The sequence below is a fragment of the Erpetoichthys calabaricus genome, chromosome 2, assembly GCF_900747795.2.
Source record: "Erpetoichthys calabaricus chromosome 2, fErpCal1.3, whole genome shotgun sequence".
NCBI classification, from domain to species: domain Eukaryota; kingdom Metazoa; phylum Chordata; class Cladistia; order Polypteriformes; family Polypteridae; genus Erpetoichthys; species Erpetoichthys calabaricus.
This window is the reverse complement of record NC_041395.2, coordinates 292,202,299-292,223,648: the sequence shown is the minus strand read 5'-3', so window position 1 is coordinate 292,223,648 and position 21,350 is coordinate 292,202,299. Positions and strand designations below refer to the sequence as shown.

General features: G+C 36.5%; 1 protein-coding gene across 1 annotated transcript in view; it reads left to right on the top strand.

The window, feature by feature from the left end:
- Positions 1-21,350, top strand: part of atrnl1b (attractin-like 1b) — a 1,074,694-nt gene that overhangs the window by 373,380 nt on the left and 679,964 nt on the right. Inside the window, exon 18 of the mRNA XM_028795765.2 lies at positions 20,749-20,967. Coding sequence (XP_028651598.1) covers positions 20,749-20,967 — 219 coding nt within the window. The remainder of the gene's footprint in view (positions 1-20,748; positions 20,968-21,350) is intronic.

Genomic DNA, 21,350 nt, shown 5'->3' with positions numbered 1-21,350 from the left:
AAGAGAACAAATCAAGCAATGTTCATGCACTTTTTTTTAACATGCTTTTTAACAGTGATCTACATGTGTATGTTATTAATTATGCTGTGTATGACAAAGTACCTATCATTATCCTTTTAGGTTGGCTTGCAGTGTTACAGATCACCTCACGGCAAAATTCTTTCCATAACTATTTATTTTTGCATCTCAGTAAAATTAAACAAAGCCAGTTTGTTTTGCCTTTTATCATTGCATTCCAATTCATAATGGAGCTACCCAGTTCTTGTTGTGTGACTTGGATGGATGTGAATCAGTCAACCGCAGTTAAAAGCTACTCTGCCTAATTGGAAATCCAAACATTCAGACGGCTGCTAACCTCTGATTGCATTTTAATAATGTTCTGCTTACTCAAACATTTAGCCACTCCAAAAGGAAACCTTGTTTCTTTGTGTGTGTGAATGGAAAAGTATCAGATACAGTATCTCTGTGAAATTAATTTTGAGCAAATGTTGAAAAGATGTATTTTTCCCTTCAAAATACCACTGTCAGTCACATTTCTATACCCCCTTTTCGGTGCAGTTTGCTTTTTTTTTGAGACCTCTGTGAATCAACAAGATGTAGCACAATGCTCAAGGTCACAAAGCTGAGCCAGTAGCTGAATAAATAATTCAACTGGTTGTTGGTTTCAAGTCAGGCTTACATTTGTCAGGTCACAAAGTCACTGCTGCTACTCCTTTGTTAATTTCAATGTAGATGCTATGCAAGTTACTCCTCAAATATAAGAATTGCATAATATATTTATTTTCATGCTCATATCTTGATTTGATTTGTTTCTGGATTTCAGAGCAGCTATTTAAGAAGGTATATATTTACAGTGTTTTTTGTGTACTGAGCCAGTGCTCAGCCATATTGCTTCCTGCTAATTTTTCATCCATACAGTCATTTCATTTATGGTCAAAGTCAAAGCAGATTATGCTTATTGAAAAATTCTTGATAATAGAAAAGAATTAAAATTATTTAAGACAGTGACAAAACTTGTATCAGGTTTTTGAACAAAATGATAACTGCATGTATACAAAACTTACAATGTATTGATTGAGCTGTAGATGCTATAGTGTCTTATTTGAACCTTGCCTTTGAGTTTTTTTTCTATGGGAATAATCATTAAACATAGAACACAAGCTTATAAATCAATAATTGTATTAGCAGCAACAGCAGGCTACATTGTCTGAATAATGTTACATCCTTTTTTGTAGTCCACCTGTTTTAGCCTTGAGAGATAATATGCCAAGCATTTATGTGACTGTCAGACAGCTTGCAGAAATTTGGAACGATTTGCGTAGAGAAGCACATTAGAAATTTGACAGCTATGACTTGGAGATGTGTGTACAATAATTTGTCCCTATGTGGTTCAATCCTTGCACCCCTTTTCTTTATACAGTATCTCTGTTTCCCCACTTCATAGCAAAAGTGTGATGAAGTATAGTAGTTGTCATTTTGTCTTTTATGTTTTATAGTTTTTAATACAAATTAAAGAAAAAATGTTAACTATTGTATAAGCAAAGTCAGTCACCCATTTTCTGAACTTGCGTTTTCCAGTACACGGGTTGGGAGTATAAGACCATGTCAGCCAAGAGGAAATGCAGTCCAGAATAATGTTCAATATTCTTTAATATTGGACTAAATTTAAACATCAACGAACCAAGCATTCTGTTTTAGGGATGATAGGAAACCAGAAAAGAACCTACATGGGCACAGGTAGAATAAGTAAAGCTCACACAGTCTCTGAAGTTTTGAGGCACAAGCTGAGCCTTTACAGTATAGCTTGCTGCCAGAGTGTAAATGTATATTCCTGTTACTGAAGTATCCAAAGTGTCTAGTACTTTAGTGATAGTGTGATAGACACCTGTGCTGCTATCTTTGTAGGCTTCCCTGTTAAAAGCATGGCTTTTACTGTTTTCTCTGACTAGACTCATATTTTGGTAAACACCTACTCAGATTCATTCTAGTACAGTAGAGTCTTGCTTATCCAACATAAACGGGCCAGCAGAACGTCGGATAAGCGAAAATGTCAGATAATGGGAGGTGTTAAGAAAAAGCCTATTAAACGTCAAACTATGTTATAATTTTACACATTACGAACCTAATAATCATGTTTTACAACAAAACAACAGAAAAAATTAACTGAAAAAATGAACTTAGCAGCAAAAAATAGACTACGCTCACGCTCGCAACTTGCAGTTCTTGTTGCCGATTGATGCGTTTTTTTGTTTTTTTTGCGGTGGGACGTCAGATAATGCGGAATGTTGGATAAGTGAAGGTTGGATAAGCAAGACTCTACTGTATTTGATATTTAGTGGTATTAAGAATAGATGTCAAACAAATGTGCTAGTGGAGAAAAAAAATGAAAGTAATGTACGTCCTGATAGCCATATATGGCTCATTAATAAAACTTTAAATTTCACAAATTAGAATCTTGTGTGTGTATTCCCAAGCAGCAACATGCAGAAATGAATTCAGTCAATATGAATTGTAGGTAGTGATAAACAGATACCAGAAACTGCATTTTTGGGCAACACGCATAAAGAATATACTGTAGTTAAGGCTGATGCAGATGTGTAAGTTTATAAACATATTACAGCACTCATCTTTGTACTACTTTGCAAGCATGTTTGCCATTTCCTTCATCTCCATCACTCAGCAAATGTGAGATATTTTAGATGTTTTTTTTTGGTGTTACCAGTGTTTACACATGGCCAAGCATGTTGCATGTTACTTGGTCTAAAGCAACCTCGAGAGCAAAAGTTAAAGTTCTTGATACAGAAGAGCAAGGAAAACTACTTACAAATAAAGACATAGTGTTTCCTCAGTATATTGTATAAGAAAGTGTTCTCTTTTATTTAATTGAATAAGGAGTTACTGTATGTGAGCATACAAGTTTGGGTATGTATGTACAGTAAAACCTTGATTATCTGTCAGGGGTCGGGACCGAGGTTGTGATTGATGAGAGAAAAGACAGCTAGTTTAAAAATAATATACTATAGATTGGCGATTAATCATATCTATTTGTAAAACAAAATATAATATAGTATTAACAAAGTTAATTAATTCATACAGTATTGTAATGACCAGCGCAATAAGAAAACACAACTCGGAGGTACTGGAGTTTTCTACGTTTTACTTGGAGTCTTCGTTCCGTAACAAATGGTGCCCTGTCTTATATTCCGTTATCCAGGTTACAGAGCACACCTCCAAATCAATAAAAGAAAGTTTTCCCTACCAATCAGTTTATCTCCTGCCACTCACGTTCCTTTTTTCTGTATACCACAAATACTCCTACTTATTGTCTCCTGTTTCTCCTAACTTCTCCTGTCACTCATCTCCTAACAGATGTGTCCACCCCTTAACAGAACAGAAGCCCTTCACCCAGGCCCTTTGCTTAAAAGAAATTATTACACACTTTCTTCTCCCCAACAGCACATCACAAGCTGCCTGCACGCACAATATATTAACAAAACATAATATAACAGAATTTAAAAAGAAAATTACAATACAGGAGAACATTAACATTACCATCAATGGTTTCCATTTTCAAAACATTTTTCAATTCTGTTGACATCACACTTTATATCATTCACTGTTGTTCTTCCTACTCTGTAAATTGAAGAAATACTTGAAGCTCTTTTGCTGTTTTGTAAACGTTTACTAATTTCAGTTTTTTGTGACAATTACAATACCACACACTTACGTTTATCAACCATTACAATGTATAGTAGATTCATTATAATAAAAGAGAAAAGCTACAAAACGCTATTAAAACTGACGGGACAAAACTGACACTGTGATTTCAAAATGTGGCCTGACGTGGTGCTAAGGAAGAACACTACGCGCAAACACAAGGGAGAGTTGTTCCAATGTGCAGAGCTCGCAGTGCACCTCATGGCAGTAGTAGTACAATAAAAAGTAGGCACTGGTGTGCACTTTCTTTTTTTTGGCCCTAACAGTTAACAGAGACTGACAGTTAATCAAGTGACAGATAATCGAAGTTTTACTGTATATACAGTTAGGTCCATAAATATTTGGACAGAGACAACTTTTTTCTAATTTTGGTACTGCACATTACCACAATGAATTTTAAATGAAACAACTCAGATGCAGTTGAAGTGCAGACTTTCAGCTTTAATTCAGTGGGGTGAACAAAACGATTGCATAAAAATGTGAGGCAACTAAAGCATTTTTTTAACACAATCCCTTCATTTCAGGGGCTCAAAAGTAATTGGACAATTGACTCAAAGGCTATTTCATGGGCAGGTGTGGGCAAGTCCGTCATTATGTCATTATCAATTAAGCAGATAAAAGGCCTGGAGTTGATTTGAGGTGTGGTGCTTGCATGTGGAAGATTTTGCTGTGAACAGACAACATGCGGTCAAAGGAGCTCTCCATGCAGGTGAAAGAAGCCATCCTTAAGCTGCAAAAACAGAAAAAACCCATCTGAGAAATTGCTAGAATATTACGAGTGGCAAAATCTACAGTTTGGTACATCTTGAGAAAGAAAGCAAGAACTGGTGAACTCAGCAACGCAAAAAGACCTGGACATCCACGGAAGACAACAGTGGTGGATGATTGCAGAATCATTTCCATGGTGAAGAGAAACCCCTTCACAACAGCCAACCAAGTGAACAACACTCTCCAGGGGGTAGGCGTATCGATATCCAAGTCTACCATAAAGAGAAGACTGCATGAAAGTAAATACAGAGGGTGCACTGCAAGGTGCAAGCCACTCATAAGCCTCAAGAATAGAAAGGCTAAATTGGACTTTGCTAAAGAACATCTAAAAAAGCCAGCACAGTTCTGGAAAAACATTCTTTGGACAAATGAAACCAAGATCAACATCTACCAGAATAATGTCAAGAAAAAAGTATGGAGAAGGCGTGGAACAGCTCATTATCCAAAGCATACCACATCATCTGTAAAACACGGTGGAGGCAGTGTGATGGCTTGGGCGTGCATGGCTGCCAGTGGCACTGGGACACTAGTGTTTATTGATGATGTGACACAAGACAGAAGCAGCCGAATGAATTCTGAGGTGTTCAGAGACATACTGTCTGCTCAAATCCAGCTAAATGCAGTCCAATTGATTGGGTGGCATTTCATGATACAGATGGACAATGACCCAAAACATACAGCCAAAGCAACCCAGGAGTTTATTAAAGCAAAGAAGTGGAAAATTCTTGAATGGCCAAGTCAGTCACCTGATCTTAACCCAATTGAGCAGGCATTTCACTTGTTGAAGACAAAACTGAAACCCGCTGCAGTAAAGGCCTGGCAGAGCATTAAAAAGGAGGAAACCCAGCATCTGGTGATGTCCATGAGTTCAAGACTTCAGGCTGTCATTGCCAGCAAAGGGTTTTCTACCAAGTATTAGAAATGAACATTTTATTTCCAGTTATTTAATTTGTCCTATTACTTTTGAGCCCCTGAAATGAAGGGATTGTGTTAAAAAAATGCTTTAGTTGCCTCACATTTTTATGCAATCGTTTTGTTCACCCCACTGAATTAAAGCTGAAAGTCTGCACTTCAACTGCATCTGAGTTGTTTCATTTAAAATTCATTGTGGTAATGTGCAGAACCAAAATTAGAAAAAAGTTGTCTCTGTCCAAATATTTATGGACCTAACTGTATATCTGTGTGTGTGTGTATATATATATACACAGTATATATATTATACACATACACACTCACAACAAGCTTTTAAGCATACTTGTTACTTGTGTACATACCGGTAGAAGCATGGACGGCACGATGGCGCAGTGGGTAGCGCTGCTGCCTCGCAGTTGGGAGATCTGGAGACCTGGGTTCGCTTCCCAGGTCCTCCCTGCGTGGAGTTTGCATGTTCTCCCCATGTCTGCGTGGGTTTCCTCCGGGCGCTCCCGTTTCCTCCCACAGTTCAAAGACATGCAGGTTAGGTGGATTGGCGATTCTACATTGGCCCTAGTGTGTGCTTGGTGTGTGGGTGTGTTTGTGTGTGTCCTGTGGTGGGTTGGCACCCTGCCCAGGATTGGTTCCCTGCCTTGTGCCCTGTGTTGGCTGGGATTGGCTCCAGCAGACCCCCGTGACCCTGTGTTCGGATTTAGCGGGTTGGGAAATGGATGGATGGATGGACGGTAGAAGCATGTAAGCACATTTATTTTTACATTTTCTAATCCTATTTATGTGATTTGAACTGTAAACGCTGTGTGCCCATCCAATATTACAGCCTTCTTTTTACCAGACAGTACCGTGTGCTGTTACAATTACTTTATAGAAGGAAAGAATTTACATGTCTGTTTGAATCTGTGCAGTGTGCTCTTAGTTCTGTGATAATGGGTTGTATGGAACAGTAGACCTGTTAAAGTCCTACAATTTCAGCAATTCTTAACCCTTTTTCTTTTAAAGGTATGTGGCACTTTGATTAAAACTGGCTATAAAATCCATGTTCAGATGCTTTTTCAGCTTGATGATCCTGAAATTTTATAACATGGATATTGATTAATTGATGTCCATCTTTCAAAGTTCACATTTAAATCTTATCTGTATCTTAGCTGCATTCTGCTCCGCCATTAGCTTGCCTTACCTCATTGACATAATTTCATGTTCACTTTGTCTATTTTAATAGTTGCACATCCATGTTTCATTTGCTTTATTATTTTTTTTAATTGTTTTTTTATTTGTTTTGATTTGTAAGGTAATAATATTAAATTTGTGGTCCTCCTTGTGGAAGGGTGCTTTGATTGATGGATTTCAGTTATCTTTGTTTTCTTCATCCATTTTTTATTTCTGATTGTGCTAGTCACATGCCTTTTTAAAATCTCCAGCATCTGTCTTAGATCACCTGCCGACTGGTTACAAATGTGGCTAATTTACTTTGACCTTCAAGTAAAAGTGGTTACAAGGTTTATCAGATTTTAATGACATTAAAAAGACCACCCACAGTTTACCTAAAACAACAAATTATTGGTCGTCTAATTATAGTTTTCAACAAGTCTCTTTATGTCTGAGTGAGACAAGCATTTTAAAAATAAAAGTTTCGAAAGAAAAGTTATTGGTGTTGTACAGTTTCTTTTCTTGTTGGCTGTAGAACCTTGGAGAATTCTGACCTCCCTCATAACAATGAAGCAATTACTCTGTGCGCCAAAGCTCCCTTAACAAGATTTAAACGTTTGGTGTTTAGTCTCTCATTGTGTGGGCCACGCTAACTCGTTTGATGCATTACCACATTATAGGCAATCAATCATGTTGCTTTCAATCTTGGTAGTGTTAATTGTTACACAACTCTTGAGTTGTGTGATAGTGTAAAAGCTACAACTGGATTAAATGTTAGAGTTGGACTTAGATGGATGAGTGTTTTTTTTATTAGCAGTATCCCTACTTATTACTCTAATACTTGTTTTCAGAGTTTACTGTATCTTTTATGCTGAAATGTAGAAATCGTTTTACAGTCCTTAGAGAAATATTTTTTGGATTTGTTAATCAGAAAGTCCCATATTAGCACCTTAATAACTTTTTAAAAGCAATTCAATTTTGCTTGCAGAATATGGTGGAAAGTACAGCTTCATTAACAAGCACTATTTGTAAGAGTATTACAGTAAAACACTCTTAGGTGCTCAGGTGGGCTCACCGTACTGATTGCAGTGGCAGAAATGGGCCAATCTAAGACCATTTGGGAACTGACATCTTGTTCTTCAACAGGCAGTCGTAATAATTGAAGGAGAATTACATTTAAGCAGTGTACAGTATGTGAAATCCATTCAGCCACATTAGAATGAAGCTTGATAGGGCTTTTCACAGCTTAATCAGAATTGATTTTGTGCTGCCTGAACTTGGAATACATACTGTTTATAGTAATTATGGGAGAACTGCACTTTTGCCAGTAAAGTAATAACAGGGGTGGTGAAGGTGTTGTTACTGAAGAATCCTTTCAAATATAATATACTATGTGAATATATATTTATATAGTGTTTTTTAGTTACCAGCCATTATTTTTGTACAATATACAGGAAAACAGAGTGATGTCTTTTTTTAATCAGCATTTGTATTTGGAAATGTTGAAAATGGTTTTGAACTTAGTTATATTGACAGCTACTGCTTTTAAAAGCCTTTATTAGTCCTGGCATGGTTTTAAGCAACTCTGTGCTTTAATGATCTACCATTAAAACAGGTAATCACATACTGCTGATGTTCAGATATCCTGTAGACAAGCATTGATCACCATAAGTCGTATGACAAAGAAAATAATTTAACAATATGCCAAATTTGTAAGTGCTAATTGGGATACACAAGTTCAGTAAAGGAATAGCTGGATATACTGAATGTTTATTCAACTTACTTTAATATTGCTAGGAGGTGGAAAATGTGTATGGCCATAATGTGTAGCTAGCTTAGTTTAACAATAGCTCATTAGTTGTAATTTCAAGAAAATGTCTTGCTTAAGGATAGGAAGGCTACTTCATGATGTGTTAATATAGAAAGACGAGAATGTATGAAATCAAAAGAATTGGCAGCTTTACACAAATGAACACCCAAATAATAATACCCCATGGCTGGTGAATTAGCTGACAAATTGGTTATATATTTGACCACTTTAGTCATGCTGTTAAGAAGCTTACGACCTTCAGCAATTAAGTCTCAAAATAATGTATTACTGAATTTTTTAAAATTGTACTTGATGCCTGATAATTCTGACTCTTTCAAACTTTTTGGCAGAAATTGTTTTCCATTTAAGAACACAATTCAGAAAATGACTTTCACTCCAGAAAGTGGTATGCGTGTATTTATTTGTAAATATTTATGTTGGTTATAAGTACGAACTAAAAGAACATTTTTATGAAAGTCCTTAATGTTTTATTTGCTGGCAAATTCTTTTGTAGATTAGATTCCACATAAAAAGAGGAGACATTGCTCATTTCTTTATTTTAAAATTGTTTTTTAAGGGATTCTTCACACCCAATGAAAATAAAACACTTAAGTGCCTTTAAACCAAACAAAGTTTAAAAGATTACTTATTTATGATCATAAACATAATGGGATAGGCTTCAGCAGACCTTCACAACCCTGTTCAGGACTAAGAGAGTTAGAAAATGACTTTCTTTTTTCTAAATATCATATTAAAAATATATACGAAATTCCTTAACTAGATTTTCAAGACACAACTCTTGATCAATGAATGAGGCAGAATGACAGATCCTCAGTTTAAAGGCTTTATCCCATTTAAACAGGCTTAACATTTATGCCCTAGGATATGTCAGAAGTATTTATGTAGCAATATTTTAGCAAAGAATGCATGTGCTTTGGATGCTGTGAGCATACGACTGGATAACTCCCATGCAGATTAACTTGAAATTTTTTTCCATGGACATTTCAACTTTGCTCAGTATTGGGCCCACACTACTCCCCATTGAAGCCCTTTGTGATAACTTGTTCTCCATGAAAACATGAGATTAAAGTTTTTGTTAGCCATCACTACAAACAACACGTGATAAGTAACAGATAAAAGAAATACCATTTTTGAACAGAATATTTCTTTATGTTTTCTTTGGTTTGCTCTTTTTTTTTTTGCACTGCTGGTGGTCATTTGAACAATAAGTCTTTGATAATGTACAGTATGTAAAGACTATTAACATGTACATGAATGGCTAATACAATCAACATTTTGTCCTGTATTGGTGTTAGTCGCAACGCTCTAATTAGGCTAGTGAGGCTAAATTCCCTCTCTGCTGGTTCCTCTGTAGAAATAAATTAATGAAATAAGTAGGCAGGTTTAATTTAAAACTCTCTTGCTCAGTCCTCATGTGGTTGTATTTAAATACTCAATTTTCATACTTAACATTTTTTTCATATAAATCGTAATACCTTGTGGAAGAATTAGCAGTGTAATTGGATTTTTATGGGATGATTTTTGTCAGTCCTGTGTTCTTGTTAATATAATTTGGACATTGCAGTAAAATATGGCACAGTCTCAATTATCCATGCTTTGAGATCTATTCTTAATATTGCCCAATTAGGGATAATTCTGAAATAAATCATGAGTGTCCAATATCCTTCAATACTGAGGAGCCATTATGAATAGTAAAAGGAAGCACTTCATTGACCCTGTTTAAACAGAAGTACTCAGATATTTAAGAATACAGCAAACAAAACAGTTTTATTTATTTTGTATCACTGCAAGATAACCAGAACTAAACAGAAAGAATATATTTCATTATTAGTGAGCTTTTTCAGATAATACAATTTCAAATTTTTATAAAAGTCCAGCATCTTTTTCCATCAGAGCAGCCTTACTATTACTGAGATTTTAATTACTGCAGTGATCTCAGTGAAAAAGAGGGATGCTACAACCTTAACAAGGGCTTCTGGTCATGCCTCCCTCGAGGAGGGCATATCCATCAAATTCAGGTGTTACTCAACATGCTTCTTTTACCACTCAACAATATATCCCTAATGGACATTAATTTATCCGATCTCTTGCTGAGAAAGAATCTGCCTACCCTTCTTCAGTAGTCAGATGGTTTGCCAGAGCTTCTTCAAAGCTGACCAAATGTCATTCTCCATGGTCTTACAAAGTTCATTTGCTACAAAGGCTTTTGCTTTAGCCACTGGTCTTTTCGGATGCAAGTCCTCCATCCATGTGAGCTAGATGACCACAAAAATGTTGAAAGTTCACAGCTGAACACCTCTGTTCACCTGAGTGCTCAGAATGCATGGCCTTAGGTCAGACAACGCAACTGCAAAGTCAATTACTGTTGTTTGGCTTATCTTACTGTGTCTTCAGATACAGGTTAAGCCAAAAAGTTCCACTGTAGTTTCATCAGGCATCAAGCCTTTGTTATACATACTTGCAATAACGTCCAAGTGGCATTTTTCAAATTCTTTCTCACCTTCTTTTTCAATCTTCCATAAAGGACCTTATTGTTTAATGCTTTGAGGGTTGTTGTGTCATGAATGTCCTTTCCAATCGCAGTCACTGGCTTCTGCAACACATTCAGAGTGACAATTTCTATCACAGTAGTCTCTCTAACAAGTGCTATTCTTGCCCTATGACAAAGTATAAATTGTCTGCCCAATCGAAGCTGTGTGGCTGTAGTTTAATATTTTCTTCTGTTTCTCTATGATGGGACTGTACTGAGCTCTGAAGTATGCTCAGTGACTTGGAAATGGTCTTGTACCCTTCCCCAGTGCTTTATAATTATATCCCGAGTTGTCCGGAGTATGCTTTGTTCTCTTCATTTTGGTTTGCTATGTGGCAAATCTCCAACTTTAACTACAGAGGATTTGTTTATCCTCATAAGTTAATTGAGAATAAGTTGACCCACAGTTGTAGATTATCAACTAATTGGGTGAGTCAATAAGGTAATTCACTGCAATGGAGAAAAGTTAACCTACATTTTCAAAGTGAAAAATACTTTTTAAATCTCTCAAATGTCATTTTTTCCTCGTCACCTAATTGTTGACATTTTTGTTGTTTGATTCTCTTGATTTGGTATAATGTAGACTTCTGTGGTGGGTTGGCACCCTGCCCAGGATTGTTTCCTGCCTTGTGCCCTGTGTTGGCTGGGATTGGCTCCAGCAGACCCCCGTGACCCTGTGTTCGGATTCAGCGGGTTGGAAAATGGATGGATGGATAATGTAGACTTATTTAGATTAGCTAGAAAGTTTCTTACTTTGTTATAAGTTTAGCAATAAAATATATAAATAGTTTTGGGACCTGAATACTTTGTCAAGGCACCTTACAAGACCTGGAGTAGGCACCGTGGTCAGTTAATGATTGAAAACAAGTAGGCCATCTTTTCAACCTTCGGCTCTCACAGTGGTTTGGCAAAAGTAAAGTACCCTTGTTTTTGCAAATAAAAGGTATGTGTTATATGACTTTGTACAGGTACATTTGGGATGGTATAAATCATGAAATACACTTCCCGAAAGTCTTCTGTAAATGTTGATTTGTCAGGAGTCTTCTGCTGTGTTACAGTATGTCTTTTTTCCCCAAACATAATCAGGATTCACTTAATTTGCCATGTACACAAATGTGTACTAGGAATTTGTCTTGGTAGTATTGATGAAACATACAAGGACAACACAGAATTAAAAAAAAATAAAATATGATACAGCATACAAGGGTAACACAAATATAAAGAGATAAAAAAAGAGTCCTAGTAGGTGCAGTGTTTAGCTGTACATAGAAACTGAGTAAATGCTCAGACCTGATTAGTCAGAATAGCTACACATAGAAAAAGGTATTTAGGTGACTTGTTGTTTTAGCTTTCACTGCACAAAAGTGTTTGCCATAGGGAAGTCTTTGGAATAGGTGGTGCCCAGGGTATGTTGTATCAATAGTGATCTCTGCAGCATGCCTCTTTACCCTAGACTCCTATAGGGTTTGAATGGGTGGCAAGTTACGGCCAGGTTCTGACAATATGCTGTAGATTGGCTGTAGCCTGAACGGAGACAGCACCAAACCAGACAGTTATAGATGAGGTCAAAATGGACACAATGATGGCCATGTAGAACTGGACTAATATTGCTTGAATGAGATTACATTACCTCAACTGACTCAAAAACAGCATTCTCTGATGGGCTTTCTTGGTAATACATGTAGTGTTACTGTCCCACAGAAGGTTTTGTGACTGTGCAACACCCAGAAACTTAAATGACTCTGTCACCCAAATGGCTGTGCCATTTATAGAAGTGATAGGTGAGCAGGTAGCTGTTTCCTGAATTCTATGATCATCTCTTTAGTTTTTTGAATGTTAAGGATCAGATTATTATGGCAGCACCACACTGTTTCACCTTTTCTCTGTATATGGACTCCTCTTTGTTTGAAATGAATGTAAGAAGGTTGACAGACGAAACACCAGAGGCATTGTCATATAGGATATAGTGAGAAGAGTAGTGGGGAAAGGACACACGAACGTGTGATGCACCAGTGCTAAGGGTTTATTGGCCAGACATATGTGTGCCCAACCACACATACTGTTTCCTATCTGTAAGAATGCCTGTAGTACAATGGCAGTTTCAACTAGGTGAGTTTCTTATGTAGGAGCTCTGGGCTGAAAGTATTGAAAGCAGAGCTGAAGTCCAAAAACAAGGTCCTCACTTATGCCCTTAAGTTATCAAAGTTTTCTTGGCTGTGTTTAAAAAAATTCCATTGGTGACTTACATGTAGTCGGCCAAATAAAAAGTAGAAATGAACATGTTGTTCAAATCTGAAACTGCAATTTAAAGCTTATGCTCTGTAGTTCAAAAATACAAAATTATTCTTGGCCATTTACTTGGATTGAATGACTCATTTTTCAAGCATGTACTTTTTTTTTCCAGATCTATTTTTCTGTTCAAATTAGTGTAGGAGCATAGCAATGCATTGTGGAAAAGCTATTGTCATGTTAAATTGGTGTGTTCAAAGGCTGCTGTACGTGGAGCAGTGCTTTAGAGCCCACCATTTCAAATTGCCTTTGTGAAAGCTTTGGCTGAGTGTGTGTTTATTGGGACCAAAATGTGAGTGGCATTTTTATTTATTTATTTTTTTTTTTTAGATCAGCTTTAAAAGACAAGCAGTTACAGAGGAATGACCATTTAATGTATTTTACAGGTTCCACAGAAAAGATTACCATTATACTCTTTTAAAAAAAAAGTAAAATGTCAGTGTTTGGGCAGAGGTTTTAAATATTTCCACTAACTTTTAGCATAATGTGTCTATACCTTTATTTGACAAACTATGCAATTTAATTTTGTTGAAAGAAAGGATGCCATTTGTTTAACTTTAATCCATTTCCAGAGAAGCTGAGCCCATCCATGTGCGTGTGGAAGTTGTGCCATTTCTATAGCTGATGAATGGTAGAATCATAACATGTAAAAGCACATAGTCATACATGCACAGTACTTACACTGAAGCAAGTAAGGGTGACTTAGAGACAAATTGAAATAATGTAATACTGGGGAAGTCAGTAGCCACCTTCTATTCATGTATGATCTTTATATGTGTAGACCACAAGCTTGGCTACTTTTAGACTATTATTAATGACTAGCTTTGTAAGCACGTGCTGTAAAAAGCCCAGGGTCCTGGAAACTATTGAAATTGTCAGAAAAAACATTGAAATGTAGAGATGTCAGGTGATTAAAAGGAACTACTCTGGGCATCTCTCTCCTTGGAGGTTTAGTTTTGCCGACATGCTCGCATCTTTGGTGCATTAGTGGCTAAGTGACTGTCTTTCTTCGGAGGTTTTGTTTTGCTGATGTGCTCGCCTCGCTTGTGTATTAGTGGCGGGAGAAAAAGTAAAAGGGATACCATTTTGCCGATGTGCTCGCCACACTTCTGCAATAGCGGATAAGCGAGTGACTCTCTCTACGGATGTTTCTTTTTGCCAGCATGCTGGCCTCGCTTGCATATCCTCAGAGGTAGAGCCGTTAGCCCAACTCCACCTTTCACTTCCGCGCCGTACAGACACACACACTTCCATGCGTAGACATTTATATACAAGATGAACCAGTGATTTGAGGTTTGCCTATCAATATGTATCATGTTATCACAAGGCTGTTTTGTGCCAATGTCCAAGGAAGAATGGCATGTACTGTAGTACGCACGGAACAATGCACCTTTCCTGTGATTCAATTCATATTGCGATTCAGGCTTCACGTATTTCCACAATTTGAAATCTTCATAAAAGAAATGCACTCAGTACTCAGTGTTTACTTTTAATTATTACTGGACATTCATAATTTAAAACTTTGCATAATTAAATTCAGGTAGCAAATACATAAGTTTTAACATGTACTTGTAAGCGTTTTCTTTTGTATTCAATTGAAATAATATTTAATGTTATAACAAACACCACGATGGAAAAAAATGAGCTACACACCAAATGACACTTAAGCCCAATAACTGGTAGATTTATTTAACAATGAAAGATCATAGCTTTCTGTGGTTATGGCCATGACAAACGGCTCATAAAACACCAGACACCAACCAGCAAATAGGAAGCGCTATTCTTGCACTGTTCCTTATTTCAAATTGCTTGTCCAGCATTCCCCATAGTCTTCCACTGTCATACTTGTTCTCTCTCCACAATCTACTGTTAACACTTGATAATTTGCATGGTTTCACTGTAAATCTGTGACATAAAGTTAGTGTAGAGTGAAACCATTCAAATTTAAAATTCTTTTTTGGTTTTATTAAGATAGCATCAAGCATGGCCATCCTTTTATTTTCTGCTTGAATGCTCCAATGACCCATTGTGGGTCCTGACTGGATCTACAAAGAACTTGTGTTATATGAGACCGCTCTGCTGTGTCATTAACCCTTTCAGTTGAAAATACTCACTCACCGATTACAAATGTAGAAGGGACAGACATGTGATTTAACCAGAAAAGGAAACATTGGGAAAATGGCAGCTTTCTCTCTCTCAGCCTTGCTAGAAGTTGAGAGCAATGCAAGATCCAATGCCGTGTAATTCATCTTTGCTGTAATCTAGCCCTGTTTCTGAGTAAGTAACAGTGAAAGGTGTAATGATGTCTCATAAAAGCTGCAGTTCCCCATAGTGTTTCAGTCTGTCACAAGAACTGTTCCAATACAATGTGTTGGTGCTTTGCTGGTTCCAGTAGAGTTCAGTGTGCAGAGATGCATCTATGAAACAATGTTTCTGATTTGCTATACCTGTCTGAGTATGTGACTCACTAAGCAATGTGAGTGCATGAAAACCCAGTTTCACATAAGGTGATGTCTGTTTTGTTCACTGACGATTTTCACGTTCACATCATTATACAGATGGTGAATAACGCGTCTGCCAAAGTGCAGTTATGTTCTACCTTAGTTTTAGTTTTTCAATCAGATTTTTAAATTTCTTGCTTTCAAGGAAAGACATTTTTCTTTGCCTTTTGTCATTTTCTTCTATTTTTTTCTCAACTGGAACATTGTTGCAATACTGACATGGGGATTAAAATTGCCATTAAGCAGCAGGGTGCTGGAGCTGATGGAAGGACACTTTATTAGCATGCAGAAAGTTTCAATATTATATGCAAAAGTGGGTTCTCATAAAAGTCCTCATCTACAGCATTTTCTTGTCAGCTTATTTGGATAACAATTTCATAGCCTTGCTGCATTGCATCTTTTGACTACCTCTGTTTGTTTCATTATGGGTTGTGTTTATACATGTTGAATTTCCAAAAGATGCATTTCCCTTTTTTTATTTTCATCTGGACTCTTTTTTCTGAGAATTTAGGGGTCGTAAATGGGTGTATAGTGTTTCCATATCCTTAAAAATCCCAAGAAGACCCATTTTAGCATGTTTCCTGGTTTTTAAATCACATATTAAATTAATTTTAGCGTCAATTTCGGAAGACTGTATTCCAAAGGACTGTTTTGCTCATCACTTCCTATTTTATTTTTGTAATGTTAGATTTTACAAAACCTATGGAGTGAGATTTGTACTGTCAGACAAGGACAGTGGTACATATTAGTCAACCGTACAAAGATTTTCTTTGTACTATGTACATGTAAAAATAAATCTGAAGTAAACTAATGTCACTGCATTTGTGTGAAAGCAAAGTCTTGCAATTTTGAAAAAGCCAACATTGTTATACACGTGCACATTGTACTGTGTGCAACAGAGCTAAGCCGTGATGAAACAAAATAAAGGACAATTTTTTTTTTTATCACATGCTGTTATTCAGAATACAGTAGAAAGAGAAAGACTGAGGATGACATTACTAACTTTTACTGCTTTTTGTTGGTAGACATTTATTAAAGTCCATTATATGACTTTTTATAGTTTTTGGCTTTGATAAACAGCATTGTGATTTGTATCAATTTTGAACTTTAAATATTTTTAACAATATCAAATGCTGCTTCTGTCTAATTACATGAAGCCGGGTCTCCCCTCCATACCCCCCACTGTGTGAGTCCCACAGTGACATTTTTCTGCCAAGACATTTTATTAAATAAACTCATCTTTTATTAACAGCAATAAATTACACTGTTGTGAAAAATTAAATATAAACTGAATTGATCCAGGTAATCTTGTCAAAATAACGCAGTTGTACTACATTTGATTATTTTGCAGTTTGTCAGCAATTGAAACTTCATGTTTTCTGTCTCAGCAGCTTTTCTTCATTTTTGGAATATGCTTGGAGTACGAATGTTTGAGATCACTGTGGTTTAGTGTTTAAGTAGAAGTTTCTGTGAAGAACTTAAGTTAAATTAGAGGAGGCTTTTCAGTTTACTTAGCTTCTTCTGTTACCTAATGGCTAATTTGTCCCAGTATCTCATGTTGGTACATAATTTTTTAAAGCTGTCAATGTTTCCACTTTGCCTAAATGACTTGATAGTTTGGTCTATTTTGCTTATATTTCTTTAATCAAAGCAAATAATTAATGAAGCATTAGACTGTAGTGTCTCTTGTGGTTTAATAATGTCAGAGGAGCAGAGTGGAAATCTGAGATTTCAGTGTTGTAGTTACTCAAAAAAGCAGTTAAAGTCCTGAAAACATGGCTTGACTTCGTAGTGGTGGTTTTAAATCCAGGGTAGAAGAGAAAAGAAAGATCTCACTTGTTACTTTATAGTTAATACAGTACCTTCACTTGATTTCAGCATTTAAAATAAAATAATTGGCTGTGATGTGTCTGGCTGTGGTTTTACTGAATAAGGGTTGTTTTAATATACAGACTGAAAATATGAGGCAGCTTTATTTTTTCTGCCCAGAGAGTTGTGTAGCTTCCGTGACGCAGCTTATCCAGCTTTTGAAATGCCACATCTTCCTGTCATGGAGAGATATCAACTAAAATGATTAAAACCTTTTCAGCAGGCTGCCTGCTCAGCTTAGTCTGCCACACAACAAAGGCAGGATGTTTCTCTTGCCTGACATTTTCTTAGAGAGTGTTAAGAACTTGATATGAAGTAGTGTTTCACTGGGTTACTGGAAGGTGTGAATATTTGCAGAGATTAGGCATGAGCTGCAGAACTTGTAGCTCTTTTGATTTTTTTTAGTCTTCATTTTTTAAATGTGGTATGGTGAAGAGTGAACATTCAGCTTTAGTTGCTGGATACTCTGAAAAAGAAATGAAGAAGATTAATGTATTCCTGGATGATCACATTTCCTTTTTAGTTGTGGTTCTTCAGTTTTGGAGTAAGATGTTACTTTTTTTTTTTCTTTAATGTTAACACAAAACAATTAGCTTTACTGGTTTATGTGAATAAAACACTCAAAAATATTTTACATTTTGATTATTAATTTAATTTATCTTTATTTGTTTTGGAGTCTGTGATCAAAGACTATCATTATTATTTATTTGTTATTTTTTTAACCTCCAGCAGCACCTTGATTTTTATGGATTATTTGTTTATTGAGTGATAGAGCACTGCACCACATTTTTTTTTTATGGTTGTGTGTAATAAAAGCACTATAGCACTTTTGCATGTATCCCTTAGCTTTGTGTGTTGTGTCTTTATCCGCTGGCTCATCCCTCAAGTATATTATCGTCGGTAGTACAATATCGTCTTAATTTAACTGGAAGTGTGGATGACCTGCCATCATCACACTAACAATCAATGAGCGCCTACTCGGAAGTATAATACATAGAATGCAGCGATCAAGAATAAGGAACGTGTGTTTTTTTGGACCTCAAAGGCAGAAGAGAAGCTCATCTGTCTGATGTCTCATGTTTATGTATCATGATAGAAGGGAAAAAAGTGTCTGAGATTGCGCCTGAAATTGTTGCATCTATTAAACCTTTGTGCAGCACGTTATTGGTTGTCACACACAAGGTTTTGAGCATGATTGTGCTACAAGGGTCATCTTGCAGTTTATAAATTTGATATGGCCAGTAACTACCAATTGTGTAAACTGACATGGTCTGGCGACGAGGTCAGCACCTGCAGTCAACAAGTCTGACTAGAAGTCATGTATTGTGAAATCAGCTTAAGTGTGAATTTGGGCACAAATATGCTATCTTGTGAACTGGAATCTTCTGTGATGACTCTAGTTTCTCTGAGGCTTTCAAATTGGATTAAGCAGGTTTAGTAAATGGACAGATTGCATACTTGCTTGTCTTTTTTTCAGCCTTGCGTAAGGAGTCAGACTGTTTTTCCAAAACTGAATATTATATAGAGTATGTTAGAGTTATTGAATTGAATATCTATTATAATTAGACTGTTAACAAGGCAAAAAGCTGCATAGTTGTAGTCTGTCCGAGGAATTTCCTATTCTCACTCTATGCCATATATCACATCTCATTTTAATGTACCATAATTACATTTACTTGGTTTTCTTTGCTCTAAATTTTGCCAGATTTTCAACTGCATTATGATCAAATGTATTTATACAGCTCTGACATAGTGGCATAGTGGTTATAATTTCTGCCATGCTGCATGACCCCGAGTCCTGGGTTTAAATGCAGTCATAAGCACTACATGTGCGAATTTGTAATGTTCTCCCCATCTCTCTGTTGATTTTTTTTCCTACATCTCAAATATGTCTAGAGGGTTAATGTGGGCAATCTTAATTAACCCTGTTAGAATGTTTTAAGTGTGCCCTGTAATGGACTGGCACCTCTGCTGTGTGTTCAGTGTTATCAAGAAAATTCTGAATTGGATAAACAGAATGGATGAATGAATTACAAGATGAATTCATTGTTTTATAAAAATCTCTCATTATTAGTGATAACAGCTTACCTTGAGCTAGTCACTCCATCAGAATGTTGGTTCTAAACCATCAATTCATCACTAGTATGAGAAATTTCTGGAGAAAGAAGACTATCCTGTATATGTAGTCTATATACCGTTAGTGTTCACATGATCATCATACGACAGCTTGCTTCCTATTTAATCCCAACTCTTCCTATGTGTATCAGTTGCTTTACAGCTCTAATTTTATAGTAGAAATTTAGTGGAAGAAGCAGAGGAAATGAAAATAGAAGATTGGCTGTTGGTTTTGCTTGAGCATTGTGTATCTTAGTGACTTTACATTTACCTTCAGCTGTGGTCAGGATTCACATATCCTGTTGTGTTGTATGACCTTTGCCTGTTTTTTTGTGTTTCTTAGAAAAATGTCTGCCTTTTTCTTCAAGTTTGGTTGTGTCTGACCTTCAGCCTATTTAATTGACTACTCTCTTGGATTATGGACTTTGAATAAATATCATTTGTCTTTTGCCATCTTGACCAGCCTCTTTAATTCATCGGCTACTCCTTATCTGCTTTCTCACAATGCGCAGCTTGCTGTGGTTGATGGGGTGCTGCCTCCCTCACTGTCCTTACAGATGAAGAAGCCACGGTTAGATGGGTGTGCTGAGAGTGTGACCGCCTCTAAAGGCACAATCGAGGAGTGTGTCTCTGACAGTGTTGTTTTACCTTTTGCAGAATGTGAACTCTTTGAAGTTTGTATTATCTTTACAGCTAGCATGGTTTATTTCATTTCCAAAGTTCCTGGCATTTCTTTGATCAGGATTTGAGCTGGCAGGACTCAAAATTGGAACAAATCTCTGAAGATGATAAAAACTGCCAGCATGAAATAATGATCAAACACTTAGCAGAAAACCCAAAACATAAAGGAAACAAAAAGCAAAACAAATCACTGTATTTGTTTATTTTCCTTTTTTTGGTTTTTACACAGTGCCTCAAAACACTGCTACTTTTTTCAAGGTCAGAATGTTAAGTTCAGCATTTCTACCTATAAGCACCAACATATAATAACAAATGTGTGTAAAATATTTGCTGTATTGTTAATCATTGTCCCTTTGTTACTTTTTATGCAGCTCAAAACTGCTCTGGACTGCGCACATGTACACATTGTTTAGAGCAGCCTGGCTGTGGATGGTGCAATGACCCTAGCAACACTGGGAAGGGACAATGCATTGAGGGATCGTCAAGGGGTCCAATGAAGGTTGTGGGGAAGCAAAGCCAAGAAATGGTGTTGGACCAAGTGTTGTGCCCTAAAGAGAAGAATTTTGAGTGGGCATTTATTCACTGTCCAGGTACAGTATAAGATCATATTTTTTATATAACACTGTATTAACAACCAGCATAGGATTTTTCCATAAGGTTTTAGGAACTGGAAGTATCACTTGTTCAGACGGTTTAGAAACAGAGATAAAGTTTATCATGGCAGTCTGTTACATGTTCATGTGAATCACAAGTAAGAATTTCACTGCATTCTATACAAGAGAGAATACTACTACTGTTTTCACAGAAGTGAGAATTGAACCAGCATTCATACAGCTTAAATCTGGCAATGCTTAATTATTTAGCTACGCTACAGGAAATGTGTACACTGCAAGAAGAAGGACTGATTGATTGGTGTTAATCAATTACTTAATTATCATTGTTGCCTTTGGCAATGCAAGTAACAAATTAAATT